The sequence below is a fragment of the Bos indicus x Bos taurus genome, chromosome 7 (assembly GCF_003369695.1).
Source record: "Bos indicus x Bos taurus breed Angus x Brahman F1 hybrid chromosome 7, Bos_hybrid_MaternalHap_v2.0, whole genome shotgun sequence".
Classification (NCBI taxonomy): Eukaryota; Metazoa; Chordata; class Mammalia; order Artiodactyla; family Bovidae; genus Bos; species Bos indicus x Bos taurus.
The window spans coordinates 97,993,570-98,007,387 of NC_040082.1; the positions used below are offsets into that span (position 1 = coordinate 97,993,570).

Below are 13,818 nucleotides of genomic sequence, written 5' to 3' on the forward strand. Positions count from 1 at the left end.
CCTTGTTTCCTTTCTTAGCTGCCTCCCTTCCGTTAGGTTTCTTATTTTATGCTCTTATACCTTGCTCCGTATGGTTTGGGCCCTTTAATCTGAATTGAACAGGGCATAGGTGAGTGTTCACCCTCCTCCAGCCAAGGAACTCTAAACACAGAGCAAGGGGAGCAGGCAGAGCTGGAGAGCGCAAAGAACTAAGAGTTTAGGAGGCGCTGGTGGTTCGGGGGTGGCGGTGGCGAGGCTCAGGGTCTGGAAGTCGTGTCCACCTTCCTGACTTTGTCACTTCCCCCTGGGGTTGGCTGCTGTGTTTGTGGCTGAGTGTAGTGCTTGTCAGCGGAGTGCTGTGACAGGAGGCTATTTTAATAAACTGTTGCAGTTTCTCCATCGGAGCTGCACTGCGTTGGCATCCCTCTTCACCGCTAATGGAGCGTGTGTGGCTGGGTGTGGGCCGAGGGAGGCACCGAGCTGGATGGGGGCTGGGGAGAGGGAGGCCGGGCAGTGCTGGGGGCCTGCCTCCCAGTCTGGGAGCGCTCCGGGGAGCGCCGCCAGCCTGGGGGAAGGGGTGGCCGCACCCTGGGCGCCGGGTCCCTGCCCTGGAAGTGCTGCTGGCATGGGCACTTTCCAAGCTCTCTTTCTTCTTCTCTTTCTATTCATAGCACGGCAGGCAGGCTCGTGTGTATGGCCGGGGAGGAAAACTTCCACTCGCCCCTGTGCGTCCCATAAATAAAAAAAGAAATAGAACCAGAAAAAGAGTGTGCGGGTCTTAGAGAAAGAGACTGAAACCAAAACACAGAGAGAAGGCGCAGCTGCTTTCCCCAAGGCCTTCTGGGGCTCCCTCCCGCCCGCCAGCCCGCCCGGAGTCAGGCCTTTATTTATTTATTTTTCTGGCTTAAAAAAAAATTCTATGTCTTTCTCAGTCCCAGTCCCCCTCAACCCCCTTCAGATTTGCTGGGTGGCCACTGCCAAATAGACCCGAGTAGGAGCCTGGAATGAAAAATTCATAACTGCTGGACTTTGCTTGTTCATTAGACGTGAACTTGTCGATTGGGCAAATTGTTTTTGGTCTCCAACTGCCGGGGGCTCTCCCCACCCTCTCGGCTCGCCCGGTTCCCTCCTCCCCTTGGACGCAGCCATTGGCTGCTCGAGGATGTCTCTTTGCCAAATAGGTGGATCCTTCTCTGTCTCCCTCCCCCCTTTCTCCCCCCCACCCTTTTTACTGGCTTTGGCACCAGCGAATGGATGGGGATTGAGCATGAAAGGGGAGAGAGAGAGGGAGTTTGAGAGAGAGAAAAGAAGCAAAAAAAAAAAAAACCCAAACCCAACCAGCGCACACACATACACACAAACACGCACACACTCACACAACACACACACACACACACAGCCCCATCCACGTCCTCCCTCTCTCCCTCTCTCTCTCTCCTTCCCTCCCTTCTTCCCTCCCTCGCTCCCTCCCTCTTTTGCACGCTTCTGCCAGCGACGGTCTGCAGCCGGTCCGAACTCGTCCTCTTCCCCGGGAATCTGTGAGCTCCCCCTCTGCCTGCGATCAGGCTCAGAGGCGGAGGGAGGCAGCCCGAAGTTTACACCCCTGTGCCGCTGCCAAAGCCGAAAGCCTTTTTCTTCAGCTGCCGATCCCCCCCACCCCCGTTTTTGTTTTTGTTTTTGTTTTGCACAGGGGTGGGGTAGGGCGTGTTGTGTGTTGGGGGTGGGGTGGGGTGGGAGGTAGGTTTTTGACTTTTAAATTTTGTATATTTTTCTTTTATTTATTTATTTTTTAAAAAAGCTGGAAGCGGATGCACAGGGGGTGAAACTGAAAAAAGAAAAAAATTTTTTGTTGGCTTTTGTTTACCTGGCGTGTGTGGTAATCGACTCGCTCCCTCTCTCTGCTTGCTATCCCTGACCTTTCTTTTTGCTCCTTTAAAAAAAATATTAATTTCCCCCTTCTGTGCAGTGGAGCATGGGGGGGGGGGGAGGGGGAAGGGTTTGAGAATCCACCCAAGCCCGGCCCCTAGTCCCCAGAACACCAATAATAACCCCCTTTAAAACATTTACCTTCCTCCCCTGCTCCTCCCCCGCCCCCTCCCCCCACCCGCCCCCAACTCACAACTCTGTTGAGTCCAGAAGCTCAGAATCGGGCGTTGGGCTTTGCCGGGTGCTTCAGATCAATGGTAATTATTTATTTTTTTCCAGTTTTATTTTTGTAAACAGAAATCAATTATTATTTAAACTTCAAACAAGCAAACAAGCAAAAAAGAAAAAGAAAAAAAGGAAAAAAAAAAAAAAAAACAAAACAAAAAGCGAGAGCCCGGCCCTCTGTCACCTGACTGAGTGGGAAAGAGGGTGAAGGGGTCAGTGGGGACGGGGCACAGGATGCCCCCCGTAGCTTTTAACCCTACTGTGGCTGAGACCACCACCTTATTTGTGCTAACAAGAAGCGTTTTGTTCCTTATGACTGTGGTTAACATTAGTATTGGTGTCGATAACAAAGCTGAAATCACATATTTAGGATTTAGATCTGATTTAAAAAATGCTGGGGTGGATGTTCCAATCGGAGCAGAAGAGAGAATGAAAACAGCCTGGGGAGGGGGAAGCCAAATCCGTTTCCTGGCTCGCTGACTCGTGGATGTCATGTTCGCTCTTCTGGGGGTGGCCAAAAACCTACCGGTGTCGGGGCGTGAAGCGGCCCTCGCCTGCCCCGCGTGTGCGTCCACGGGCATTCGTGCAGACTGGACTTCGTGCCGGGGCGAGCTGACACGAGTTCGAGACTGCATAGAACATGGAGATGTCATGGGCGCGACAGAGCCTGGCGGGGATACCAGCAGCGTGTGTGTGTGTGGACGGCAACGTTGTCTGTGCGCGCGTGTGTGTGAGTGAGTGAGGGAGAGAGAGAGAGAGAATAGGTGTGTGCTCAGGCTCTGGGTGTCTCTGTCTGGCTGCTGAGGCTGAGATGGGAGCGAGCGGCAGGCTAGGCTGGTGGCGGCTCCAGACCACACTTTCCTAGAACAATTGCAAGAGAAAATTGTCGTGGGGTGGGGGGGGGAGGAGGAGGAGGAGAAGGCGATTTTCCTTGTGCCCCCTTTCTAACGCTTCTTTTCTCCTTTTCTCTTTCCCCCCCTCACCCCGTCTTCCCCTCCTCCCGTCTCCCCTCGCCCCGCATGCTCCCGGCTTGCCGCCTGCAGGATGAGTTCCACCCGTTCATCGAGGCGCTGCTGCCTCACGTCCGCGCCTTCTCCTACACCTGGTTCAACCTGCAGGCGCGGAAGCGCAAGTACTTCAAGAAGCACGAGAAGCGGATGTCGAAGGACGAGGAGCGGGCGGTGAAGGACGAGCTGCTGGGCGAGAAGCCCGAGATCAAGCAGAAGTGGGCATCCCGGCTGCTGGCCAAGCTGCGCAAAGACATCCGGCCCGAGTTCCGGGAGGACTTTGTGCTGACCATCACGGGCAAGAAGCCCCCCTGCTGTGTGCTCTCCAACCCCGACCAGAAGGGCAAGATCCGGCGGATTGACTGCCTTCGCCAGGCCGACAAGGTGTGGAGGCTGGACCTGGTCATGGTGATTTTGTTTAAGGGGATCCCCCTGGAAAGTACTGACGGGGAGCGGCTCTACAAGTCGCCCCAGTGCTCGAACCCCGGCCTGTGCGTGCAGCCACATCACATTGGAGTCACAATCAAAGAACTGGATCTTTATCTGGCTTACTTTGTCCACACTCCGGGTAGGTCGCTCTCAATGCCCCCTTCTCCCTCCGCCCCATTTTATTTTACTTGCTGGCATTTGTTCTGTTTATTGTACCTCTTCCTTCCAAGGGATCCTTGCATGTACACACCAGGGGCCTAACTGGTGCACCCGTTCTGCTGAGGCCTGCAGCTCCTTTGATGTTCCCCTTTCCCTTCTGTTTCCCTCCACTTGCTCCATTCTTCCTCTGCTCATTTGCCATGTTACCGATTTGATTTTCGTGCTTGTCCATCTTTGGAGGACTCAAAAGACGCTGCAGGTCCTAGGACTGGGGCCAGGACGCCCGCGATGGTGAGAGTTTGTGAGGAACACCACCACCATCACCAAAAAAAAAAAAAAAAACACCTCTCCTTGCTCTGATTTTAAATGAGTCAGAAAAAGTATTGGGAGGCAGGTACCGGCTTTCCTGCAGCTTCGCTTCAAGTCCTGGGGAGAAGCCAGATTTGGCACAAGCGGGGTGGGCAGTGGTTCGGTGGAGAGAGGGGCGTGTAAAACCCTGGGATCTGAAACAGAATGAATAGAAAAGAGGAAAGAAGGCAGAGGCGGGCAGATTCTGGGGCCCAGATGCCCAGGGGGGAGCTGTTTTGGCTGACAGAGAGGAGAAAAGTCATTCGATTTCGTAGAGAGTGAAAATGAGCAGAGCTCCCTTGCGTTCTTCCCCTTTACCGCCCCTTCCCCTGCGGGTCTCAGCTGAAGTAGTGAGACCCTCCGGGAGTGGATGCCCCAAGCCCCAACACCTCTGCTGGGGGTTGGGGGAGCAGGTATTGCAGTGGAAGAGGTCTTAAAGAAACAAACAATCAAAACTCTGCAAAATCTCCTTTTCCTTTTGTGTTCTCTCTCCTCTTTGCTTTTCCAATTTCACCCTGCATTTTGGGTTGCGGTGGTTCAGTTCTCCTCTGTTCCTTTTTTTTTTTCCCCTCCCTACCCTTTCCCTTTTTATAATTTCTTTCCGCTTTTGTTTTCTTACAAATTGAAACAGAGATGGCTGGTTAATTTTTAGCCTCCACTCAGCTACGCCCAATTTACTGCCGCCTTTGAAACCTAAACGGCGGCACTCTGTGATTAAGCAAGGCAGAAGTGTGTTTACATTATGCCCAACCAACTTGTAATGAGAGGGCTACCAAACCTTTCTCTTTCTGTGTTTTTTTTTTTTTTTCCTTTCCACCATTCCAACGTTTCCCCCTCCTTTTCCCCCCTTCTTTCTCTCTTCATGCGAATGTAAGAGAATGTGGCTTAACTTCAACTCTAGTGAATGTTCTTTCCCCGCAAATATGTGTGTGTGTGTGTGTGTGTGTGTGTATCTTCCTTCCTGTTCATTCACAAAAAAGAAAAGCAACTCACTTTTCTGCTGTGGTTACCCCCTTGCCTGTTTGGGATGTTGGGAGGAGAGAGATGACTTAATCCAAAAAGGAAATTTTGGGGCACTTTCAGTATTGCGTCAGGGTTGAGGACTCGATTCGGATTAGCACTGAGAGTTTATATATTGGGAAACTCAGGAGGAGGAAAAGGTGATATTTTAGGCCTCTCTTCTTGCTCATTCTCTCTTCTGAGAAGTGGCTTTGGTGGTTGGATGGAGGCAGTGAACACCACCCCCCTCCCCCCTCTCCCACTGTATTTCCCTCTGTGGATCTTTCTAGGCCTGTACCTGGCCCTGTATGACTATCATAGCCCCCTCACAAAGAATGACCAACTGCTGGTCCTCTTCCTTGTTCATCTTTTTTCTTTCTGGAAAGGAGACCAAAGCAAAAATTAAAAGTTATTCCCTGCTTCTCTGTCTGTGCAGCAAATCAGAATGGGAGGTAGTGGTATTAGAAGTGGATTGGGGCAGACTTGAAGACTTGAGCTTGCGTCTGTCAGATAGCTCCTCTTAGAGGGGCTGCTGTACCTTCCAATTTTGGACCTAGGGCCCCTAAGGTGAAACCAATACCCATCTTCCTCCTGAGCCAGCTTCCTCTACCTTGCTCTGTAGCTGGATCCTGTAGCTGAGCTGTTTCCCTGACTTCTTTTATTTTAGGTCGTATTTTTTACTGCTGCTAGCAGGGGGCCAAGGTAGGGTGAAGTATGTGTGATGGAGACCGTTTCCTGACCAGCCAGCTGGCTCCTGAACTGACCAGGCAGGTGTAAGGAGAAGGGTGGCACCCCTACTTGCCCGCTAGACATAATGAGAAGACTTTCCCAGGAATATGAGTAAATCCATGCCCATCACATGTAGTCTTGGCCCCCTCTGTCCCAGCTGAGGCTGAGTTCCTTGACAAAAGCTGAGTGGAGAAATGAGGATGTTTTCTTATAATTTGTCAACAGTTCAGGTCCCTGGACTCCAGATAGTTTCCAGGAAGGTAGGAATTTTGTTGCTGAAATTGCTTTAACTCAAGGGCACCTTTCTGAGGGAGTGGGGGTAAGTGGATATGGTGTGGCCTACCCATGGGCCTTGGGTAGATGGCTCGAGATTGCATGGAATGGTGGTCATGGCTTTCTCTCCAAACCACTCCAATTTACCCGCAAATGTCTTCTCCTGGCTGAGCCCCCCAACAGTGCCAGTCCAATAGTAAAACCTTCTTCTTCCATGTCCATGCGAAGATCTACTCAGTAAGGTGCCACTTGTTCCTTCCTTCCAGTATAAACCAGGGTTGGTGGCTGGGGCAGCAAGGGCTCAGACAAGGGTTACTTTAGATTCTAAAAGAAATGCTGTCCTTCCCTTCAAATGGCTGAAGAACCTGATCTGGGCTGAACTGGTGTGCCAGGTTTGATGACAAGCAGACTTGTGATCGTAAGCTTGGGGGTGTGGCCTCCCCTGCAGGCGCCATTGTCATCCGTCATCCCTGGCCCTTGTGGGCCCTTGTTTTGTCTCACATGAAGCTTTAAGAAGTGGCATGGTTGAGAGGGACTAAAGGACGAGTGTATGTGACGTCAAGAGCCCCATTCCCGGAACACAGGGCCCTAAAAGGCCACTCAGAGTGTTTTGCACCCTTCATGAGGGTGGCCTTCCTGCTGGGTACCTTTCCCATTCAGGAGGGTATGTTGAAGCAGAACCGGGTCGGAGAGCACTGCCATGGGAAGGAGGCTGTACATTTTTGACGTTGTCCTTCCATTCAAAGGGGGTGTCCCAGGGCAGTGGCTGGAGACAGAGGAGAACCTGGGGCCAGGCGGAAAGATGCTTGTGTAAGGAAGGGTGGCTGAACTGATCTGGAAGCATGGCTGTACTCTCCCCAAAGCTTCTGCCAGGATCTGAAGGTAAACGGGCATCTTCAGACCATCCTTAATCTAGGCCTCCATCCTAGAAGAGAAAAAAAAAATCTGAAAGTAATAAAATGCTTTACTGAATGAAAACGTCAGCTTCTCCCCGTCAGATCCCTCCAACAGGCCCACAGTGGAGGCCCATTAAGTCCAGGTGTTCAGGGGGTGGCTCTTTTCTTTATCTCTGCTTTTTCACTACAGAGAAATTTACACATAGAAGGAACCCCCATTACCAGTGCCAACTTATGGTTAGTTTCGATCCAGCCACAGCCCCTGATGGCCACCTACTCTGAGTTGTTTAGAAGAAAATCCAGGCCTTATAGCTTCTCCTGTGTTTAATATTTCTGCATGTTTCTAAAGATAAAGATTCTTGAAAAATGGAAACATAGTGTCACTATCACACTGAAAATGGTTTCTTTAGCTGGGCAGTGTTCACATTTCCCTAAGTCTCCGAATTTTGTTTGTGTAGGTCAGGATTCTGATCAAGTTCATGCGCTAAAGTGGCTTGCTCCGTCTTGGAAGTCTCATGATCTCTAGGCGATCCTCCCCTTCTTCCTCCTTCTTCATATTGGTTTCTTTCCTGGAAGTTTTTGGGTTGTTGTTGTGGAAGGGACCTGATGGTTTCTCCTGTAGAGTTTCCCTGTCTGGGCTCAGCAGGCTGTGTTCCCTTGCGTCGGTCAATGTGCTGCTCCAAAAGGAGCTTCTGCCTCCCTCCTTATCTCCAGGTCTGAGGACAGGTGGGCCTTACCTGTCACAGGAAATGGATTAGCACCCAAGGATCTGTCCAAGTGGATTTTCTCAAGTGCAGAGTTGCCCTTCTCAGTATAAGAGCTCCCTGGTTTTCACTGTCTGTTTCAGAGCTTGGGGCTTTTCAGTGAGCGCCGGTTTTCTGGTCCAAGCGAGGGCTTCCTCGGCAGCGGAGGGCATTGGCCCGCCATGTCAGCCCTGCTAAGATGTGGTCGGTGCCAGTGGTGTCCCCCAGGCTTCTGCTGGATGCCTGGCCCCATCTGGTGGCTCTGGTGTGAGTGCATGGGAGTGGCCAAGGGCACACCAGCTGCCCTCTCCAGAGGCCTTGCTCCTCCTGAGGCCCCAGTGCCTCTTCACCCATGCCTCTTGTTTCCAGGCCCAGAAAGGGCGCTGGTCTGTTTTTGAGGCAGCACCATCTGGTGCCAGGGCTGTTGAAGACTGTGGAGCCCAGTTACCAGATTCCTAAAACCAGCAAGATACACCCGTGTAGGGTTAGGTGCCTTTGAGAGTGTCCCAGAAGAGATGTCACTGTGGTTCAAGGATCAGCTTCCGTCATTGTAAAAGTCTGCTGTTCAGCTAATTCAGAACATGGTTAAAGGGACTGAACAGCTAACATGTAAAGGTACTGGCACATAGCAAGCAAGCAGTGGATGACGGCTGCTGCGATTCTGATGTTACAACTCCCTGAGCCCTAGGACATCTCCCTGTCACCTTTACCTATTGGTTTTATTTCTGCCTTAAGGGTCGAACGAGGTGAAAGCTTATTTTTCTGTAACACAGAAGGGTTTCAAGTGCTGGAGACAGGGCTCACAGTTCCTCTCCACCCCTCTTCCCAGGAAGCTGTCGCTTCTCCAGGGCAAACACTGCCAGTCTCTCACGCCTCCCACATTTGACACAGCTCCTTGCGCCCTTGCCATTTGGTCATCACCCCCTTGGAGGCCCTCTTAAACTGGAGCATTCTATACCGGACACGGAAACTCCAAGTTTGAGCAGATCCCAAGGTAGCCACACGATTTGCTAGGCCTTCCAGCTACATATTTTGCAAAATGAAAATGAGGGATTCCTGGTTCGAAATGATTAGGAGCTACAAAGAGACGATAGTTAGATCATTAAACCAAGCACGGGGTCTGCGTGACGGCCTAGGCTGCACACCTGAGAAGCCTGCCCAGGCCGTCTTTACTCTGTTACTGTGACACGGGTCACACACGGGGTGATGTGAAGGGGTAATACAGTTCAGGCTGACTTCTGAGGGGGTGACCCCAAAGAAGAGATCAGAGATGCCCAGACCTCCCAGGCTGGTCTCATTCTAGGACTCCGTTAACCATCTGCTCGTAACCCCTTTGTCCATAGTGTGTCCCTCCAGCCAGTCAGGGGTCCCCGCTGGCTGCAATGTGCAGGCGGTCCTGGTGGAGTGCTCACTGTCATGGCTGAGTTGGAAGCTGTAGCTCAAGGGGGAAAAAAAGAACTACCTTTGTCTGAGTTTGAGCTGGCAGAGTTTGGCCCATGAATAAGCCAGAGGGGACCTGGGAGCCCGAGCATGGTGACCAGCTGTGCTCCACCGCCCACCCAGAGGAAACGGGGCCGCTCTGTAGCAGGAGGGCTGGGGGCCAGACGTGTGGAAGGACTTCCTGAGGCTTCGGCTTACTTTTTGGCACTGCAGGAAGATGGTTGAATTTTCTTTATTCATGAAATACATGCGCACTTGGTGAACCTACTGTGAGCAAGGCCCTTCTAAGAATGAGAGACTCTTGCATGCGGTCTGCAAGCTTTGAGCAAAGGTCCCCTGATAATTTCTAGAAGGCACTGACCTATAGATGTGAACAGTGATCCATGCCAGAGGTGAAGGGAGACCCCTCAGGGCTTCACAGGACAGCTCCAGGTGGGCTGTGAAGGAGGAGGCAGGGCCCATCTCAGCGCCTTCTAGAGTTGCAGGGACCTGGGATGCTGAGGAAGGTAGGCCAAAGGGGTAGAAGGTTGTGCCCTGGTCCCCCTCTGTCCTGGAGTCCTGCAGCCGCTGAGCAGAGAAGGTACAGCTACACAGCCCCCTTTCTGTCCTGGGAAGAAGGTGTCTCCCTCCCCACCCCTCTTTCTCTGTGCCCCGTCAGTCCCACCCCTACCCCACCCCCTGTCTCAGGAGCTGCCACGCTTCAGTTATTTTATCCTTCAGTGTCCGATTCAGAAGTCCTTTCAAAGGCCCCAGCAGTGTCAGCGCGGTGCTCACACAAAAGACCTCTTTGATTTCTTGTTTGTTTTCATTTGCCAGTAGAGGGGGAGGGGGCAGGAGAGAAAGAGCTTCTGGGTTTTAAAATTTTTATTTGGGTTGCTTCATTCTCAGAGGAGTTGGCTCCCAGGAACTCTTTTCTGAGTGAGGGGCTCAGAGGCGGGAGGCAGCCTTCTGGGGAGAAGCCTGGGACGGGGTGTGGGCACTGCCTTCTGAAGCAAGGGGGCTTAGGATACAGTCGCCAATTCACCTTCACATGTTCTGTGTTAGGCCTGAAGGTGGAAAGGATCAGCTAGGAGCCCTGCTGCTTGTGTAAGGAAAGGTCGGAAGTGCCTGGCATGGAAGGACATTCCCCCTGTGAGCCGCATCCCCAGCAGCTGTAGGATTTGAAAGGTCCTGAACCTTGACTTTGCCGTTTTCCCTTTATCATCCCCGATTCTGCCGTGGCCTTCTTGGTTGGATGGATGGGAAGGGGATGGGGGGAGTCCTTTTAACATGTAGACTCCTTGGAAACTCTTAGCACTCTGGAATACAGGCGGGGGCTCCCCACTCTCTATCTGGGAACTGGGGGGCTGAGAGGTCTGCCCTCCAGCCGAGCATCCTGCCGACAATGGTACACAGGCCCAGGAGGAGCCCCTGTCCTCCCAGGCTCACATGTTCACCCCACGCCTCTTGTCTCCACATGACGAGTGGCCTCTGAGATGGTGCGGCATGGGTTCCCCTTCCAGAGGATCCGGCCCACGGCTCACAGAGGGCAGACTGGTTCTGGCTGACGAGAAGGGAGCCGAGACTGAAAGGGGACGGAGGACCACCAGTGCCCATGGTTTGGGGCCACAGACGTGGTGATCAGCACCTATGTGGGTGCATGACCTTAAGCTCATGTGGGCACACCTGATGTACCAGTGAGAAGCCGTGCAGCTTGTTGGTTGCTGTGTCTGTATGGAGCCTGGTTGCCGGGGCTGGGGAAGAGAGAGCCGGAAAGCGAGGCTTGGGCAGGTGGTCACGGGCGTCAGCAACAGGGAAGTGTGCCCACTGGGTGAGGGGGGCTCCGCAGGCCTGCTTGGCAGACGGAAGGAGGAGGCTGGGGGGCTGAGAGATAGATAAATATAGCTGATGGCATTTCTCATGATAGGTTTTTCTTGGCACTGAGGGCACAGTGGCAAACAGTACGACAAACGCCTGGCCCTGCAGGCCGCCGTCGCCATTTTAAGCATGTTTGAGCTGAAGAGTTGTTGGCATTAGAAAAGGGTCCCAGCAGGCAGAGGGGCGGCGGCAGGGGGGTTTGGCTGGACTGGGCTTCACCCCCTTCCCACCCGGGTACCTGGGTTCCTTACATTGTTTGTATGCATGTCTAATATCTGATTTTCTAGGGGTTTAAGAAAATATTCTAGGATTGCCCTTTGTGGGCCTGTCTTCCAAGTGACTTGTGCCCCCAGCAGCCACCGTGGCTGGTTGGCTATCAGTGGTGGGGGGTGTTCTGACTCTTTTCCTCACTTTTGATGTCTTAATGACAACCTGGCATGCCACTGCGCCAGGGTCAGGGCCATCATTTTTTTTTTTTTTTAATTTTTACCGGAGCATAGTTGATTTACAATATTGTGTTAGTTTCAGTTGTATAGTAAAGCATATCAGTTATACTTACATAAATGTCCACTCTTTTTTAGCTTCTTTTCCCATATAGATGAATACAGAGTATTGAGAAGAGATCTCTGTGCATCGCTTGTTATTAATTTGGAGGACACTTGATAACTTAAGGGACACTGCTTTGCTCAGGTGCCCTGTTGGTGGAGGAGAGGGCACACCTGTGGTCTCCATGCTCTGCTTTAATTCCATTTTTCCGCTGAAGGTCCCTTATGGTCGAGGCACCGTGTTGAGTCCTGTTCGCGTGTTAACCACCCAAATTCTTAACATCGATTCTGGTTTTAAGCCCGCATACCCAGCGGTGAGCGTGTGCACTCAGGTGACACACACAGGGGTCTTTGTGTGTAGTGAGGACCTGGGGAACCAGACTCAAGGACCTGGGAGGCTTCCTGGAAGGTGACCTGCTTGAACTTCACCTTGAAAGACAGTGAGGAATTAGCTCGTTTTTGTCAGCTGGCTGAGCCTTTTCAGCTTGTCTGGGGCTGATTGCATCCTCACAATGGTTGAGTGATATAGGCAGGGCAGGTATCATTATCCCCACCGTACAGAGAAGGGAACCCAGTACAGCGATGTCAGGGCGCTTGGGTTGCACAGTTTCCTGCAGAAGGACCCAGGTTTCTGGTCAGCGAGCACCCTGGCTCCCCTCTGTGGGCCTCGCTGCTCCTTGAACGTCATGGGGATTGCTGGCCTTGGTGGGGTCTCAGAGGAGAAAGCTGCACAGGTCCCTATGGTCTCCCTTGCTCTCCAGGAGCTGAGACGGAGGGGCTGGAGCCCAGCCTGTGGCTCAGCTCAAGGGCTCCCCCAGCTGCTGAGCACGTAGGGTGGAAACAGACCGCGGGGACCTGGCCCGTCCTTGACGGTGGCCTCTGCTCCTGCCAGGCAGCCCCCTGCCCCTGAGCTGAGAGGCCGCACGCTAGCGCGGACCAGGCGGGGAGGCCGGCTGCTCACCCCCGTCGGGCTTTGGCCAGCTCGGCTTCTTGGCGCCCCGTCCTGGGGAAGGTAGACTGTGCAGGAGGTCCAGGTGTGCGGCCAGGCAGGCTTGGCTGGATCTTGGGAATCCCTGATCCTTGCTCGGTCACGCCCTTTTTCCTGGGAGTCTTTGGAATTGCAGCTTGAAATAAAAGTGAATATAATTATCCTAATTAACCAGATGATCGCTGGAAGTTTTGCAATAATCTGCTGTCTATTGCCTTTTATGCTGCTGAATTTACGTAGACTCTCCCTCTTACCCTTTTTTGAAAGTTTGAAAACTTCAGGGTTATGTATATAAAAACTCTTCCAACATGCTGAAGGGGGCTGGGTGTGAGAGAGGATAGCTCACTGCTGAAGATTTTCCTGTTTCCCTGGCAAAGAAGATAGAGACTTCACCTCTTAACCATTGAAATCAGGTCCCATAGAACAGGGTTTCCTAATCATGATGCTGTTGACTTTGGGGCTGGATCCTTCTGTGTCATGGAGACAGTCCTGTGCATCATAGGGTGGTTAACAACACCTCTGGCCTTGATCCACTAGATACACCCTTCACCCCTAGGTGCGACAACCAAAATACACGCTTGCCAAGTCGTTTCAGTCGTGTCTGACTCTTTGTGACCTTATGGACCGTAGCCCTCCAGGCTCCTCCGTCCATGGGATTCTCCAGGCAAGAATACTGGAATGGGTTGCCGTACGCTCCTCCAGGAGATCTTCCAGACCCAGGGATTGAACCCACGTCTCTTGCATTGGCAGGCGGGTTCTTTATCACTGGTGCCATCTGGGAAGTCCGACAACTGAAACACTTTCATACGTTTCCAAGTATTCCTGAGGGCAGAGTTGCCCCAGCTGAGATCCTCTGGCCTATAAGAAATGGAGAGATTCGGACAAAACGTTCCCCAGATTCACCTCTTGCCTCTCTTCCAGTTTAGGACCCATTTATGTTTTCTCGAGTGGTGGCAGAACCTCTGAGCCCTGGCTGTTCCCCTCCTGTCTGGTTCCATTTGCCCCTTTCTGGGCAGAAAGACCCTGGACTAAAACCATGCGGGGGCTCCTCTCCCCTTGGGAACCACGAGTACCGCTCTGAGTCTCCTGCTGAACGTCCCTCCTGACGTTTTGCATCGTAGTCTGTCTGGTGCCCGGGCTGCTGTTCTGGGGACAGGAACTGGGATCTATGGCTCAGCTGACCCGGGCCTGTGGGGAGAGCCAGTGCCCACATGAGGCCCACCCCAGAGCCCAGAGAGCGGCATTTTGTTTCTGCAGCATGGGATGCGGAGACTG

The 13,818-nt window shown here is 52.5% G+C and overlaps 1 protein-coding gene across 7 annotated transcripts in view; it reads left to right on the plus strand.

Moving 5' to 3' along the window:
• NFIX (nuclear factor I X) overlaps nt 1–13,818 on the plus strand; it is a 97,515-nt gene that overhangs the window by 24,660 nt on the left and 59,037 nt on the right. For 4 of the 7 annotated variants that reach the window (XM_027547921.1, XM_027547924.1, XM_027547926.1 and 1 more), the window contains one exon: nt 3,174–3,705. In XM_027547921.1, coding sequence (XP_027403722.1) covers nt 3,174–3,705 — 532 coding nt within the window. Of the gene's footprint in view, nt 1–2,065; nt 2,163–2,721; nt 2,822–2,937; nt 3,706–13,818 lie in introns of those variants that run through there. The other 3 variants (XM_027547922.1, XM_027547919.1, XM_027547925.1) reach the window with 3 other exon arrangements.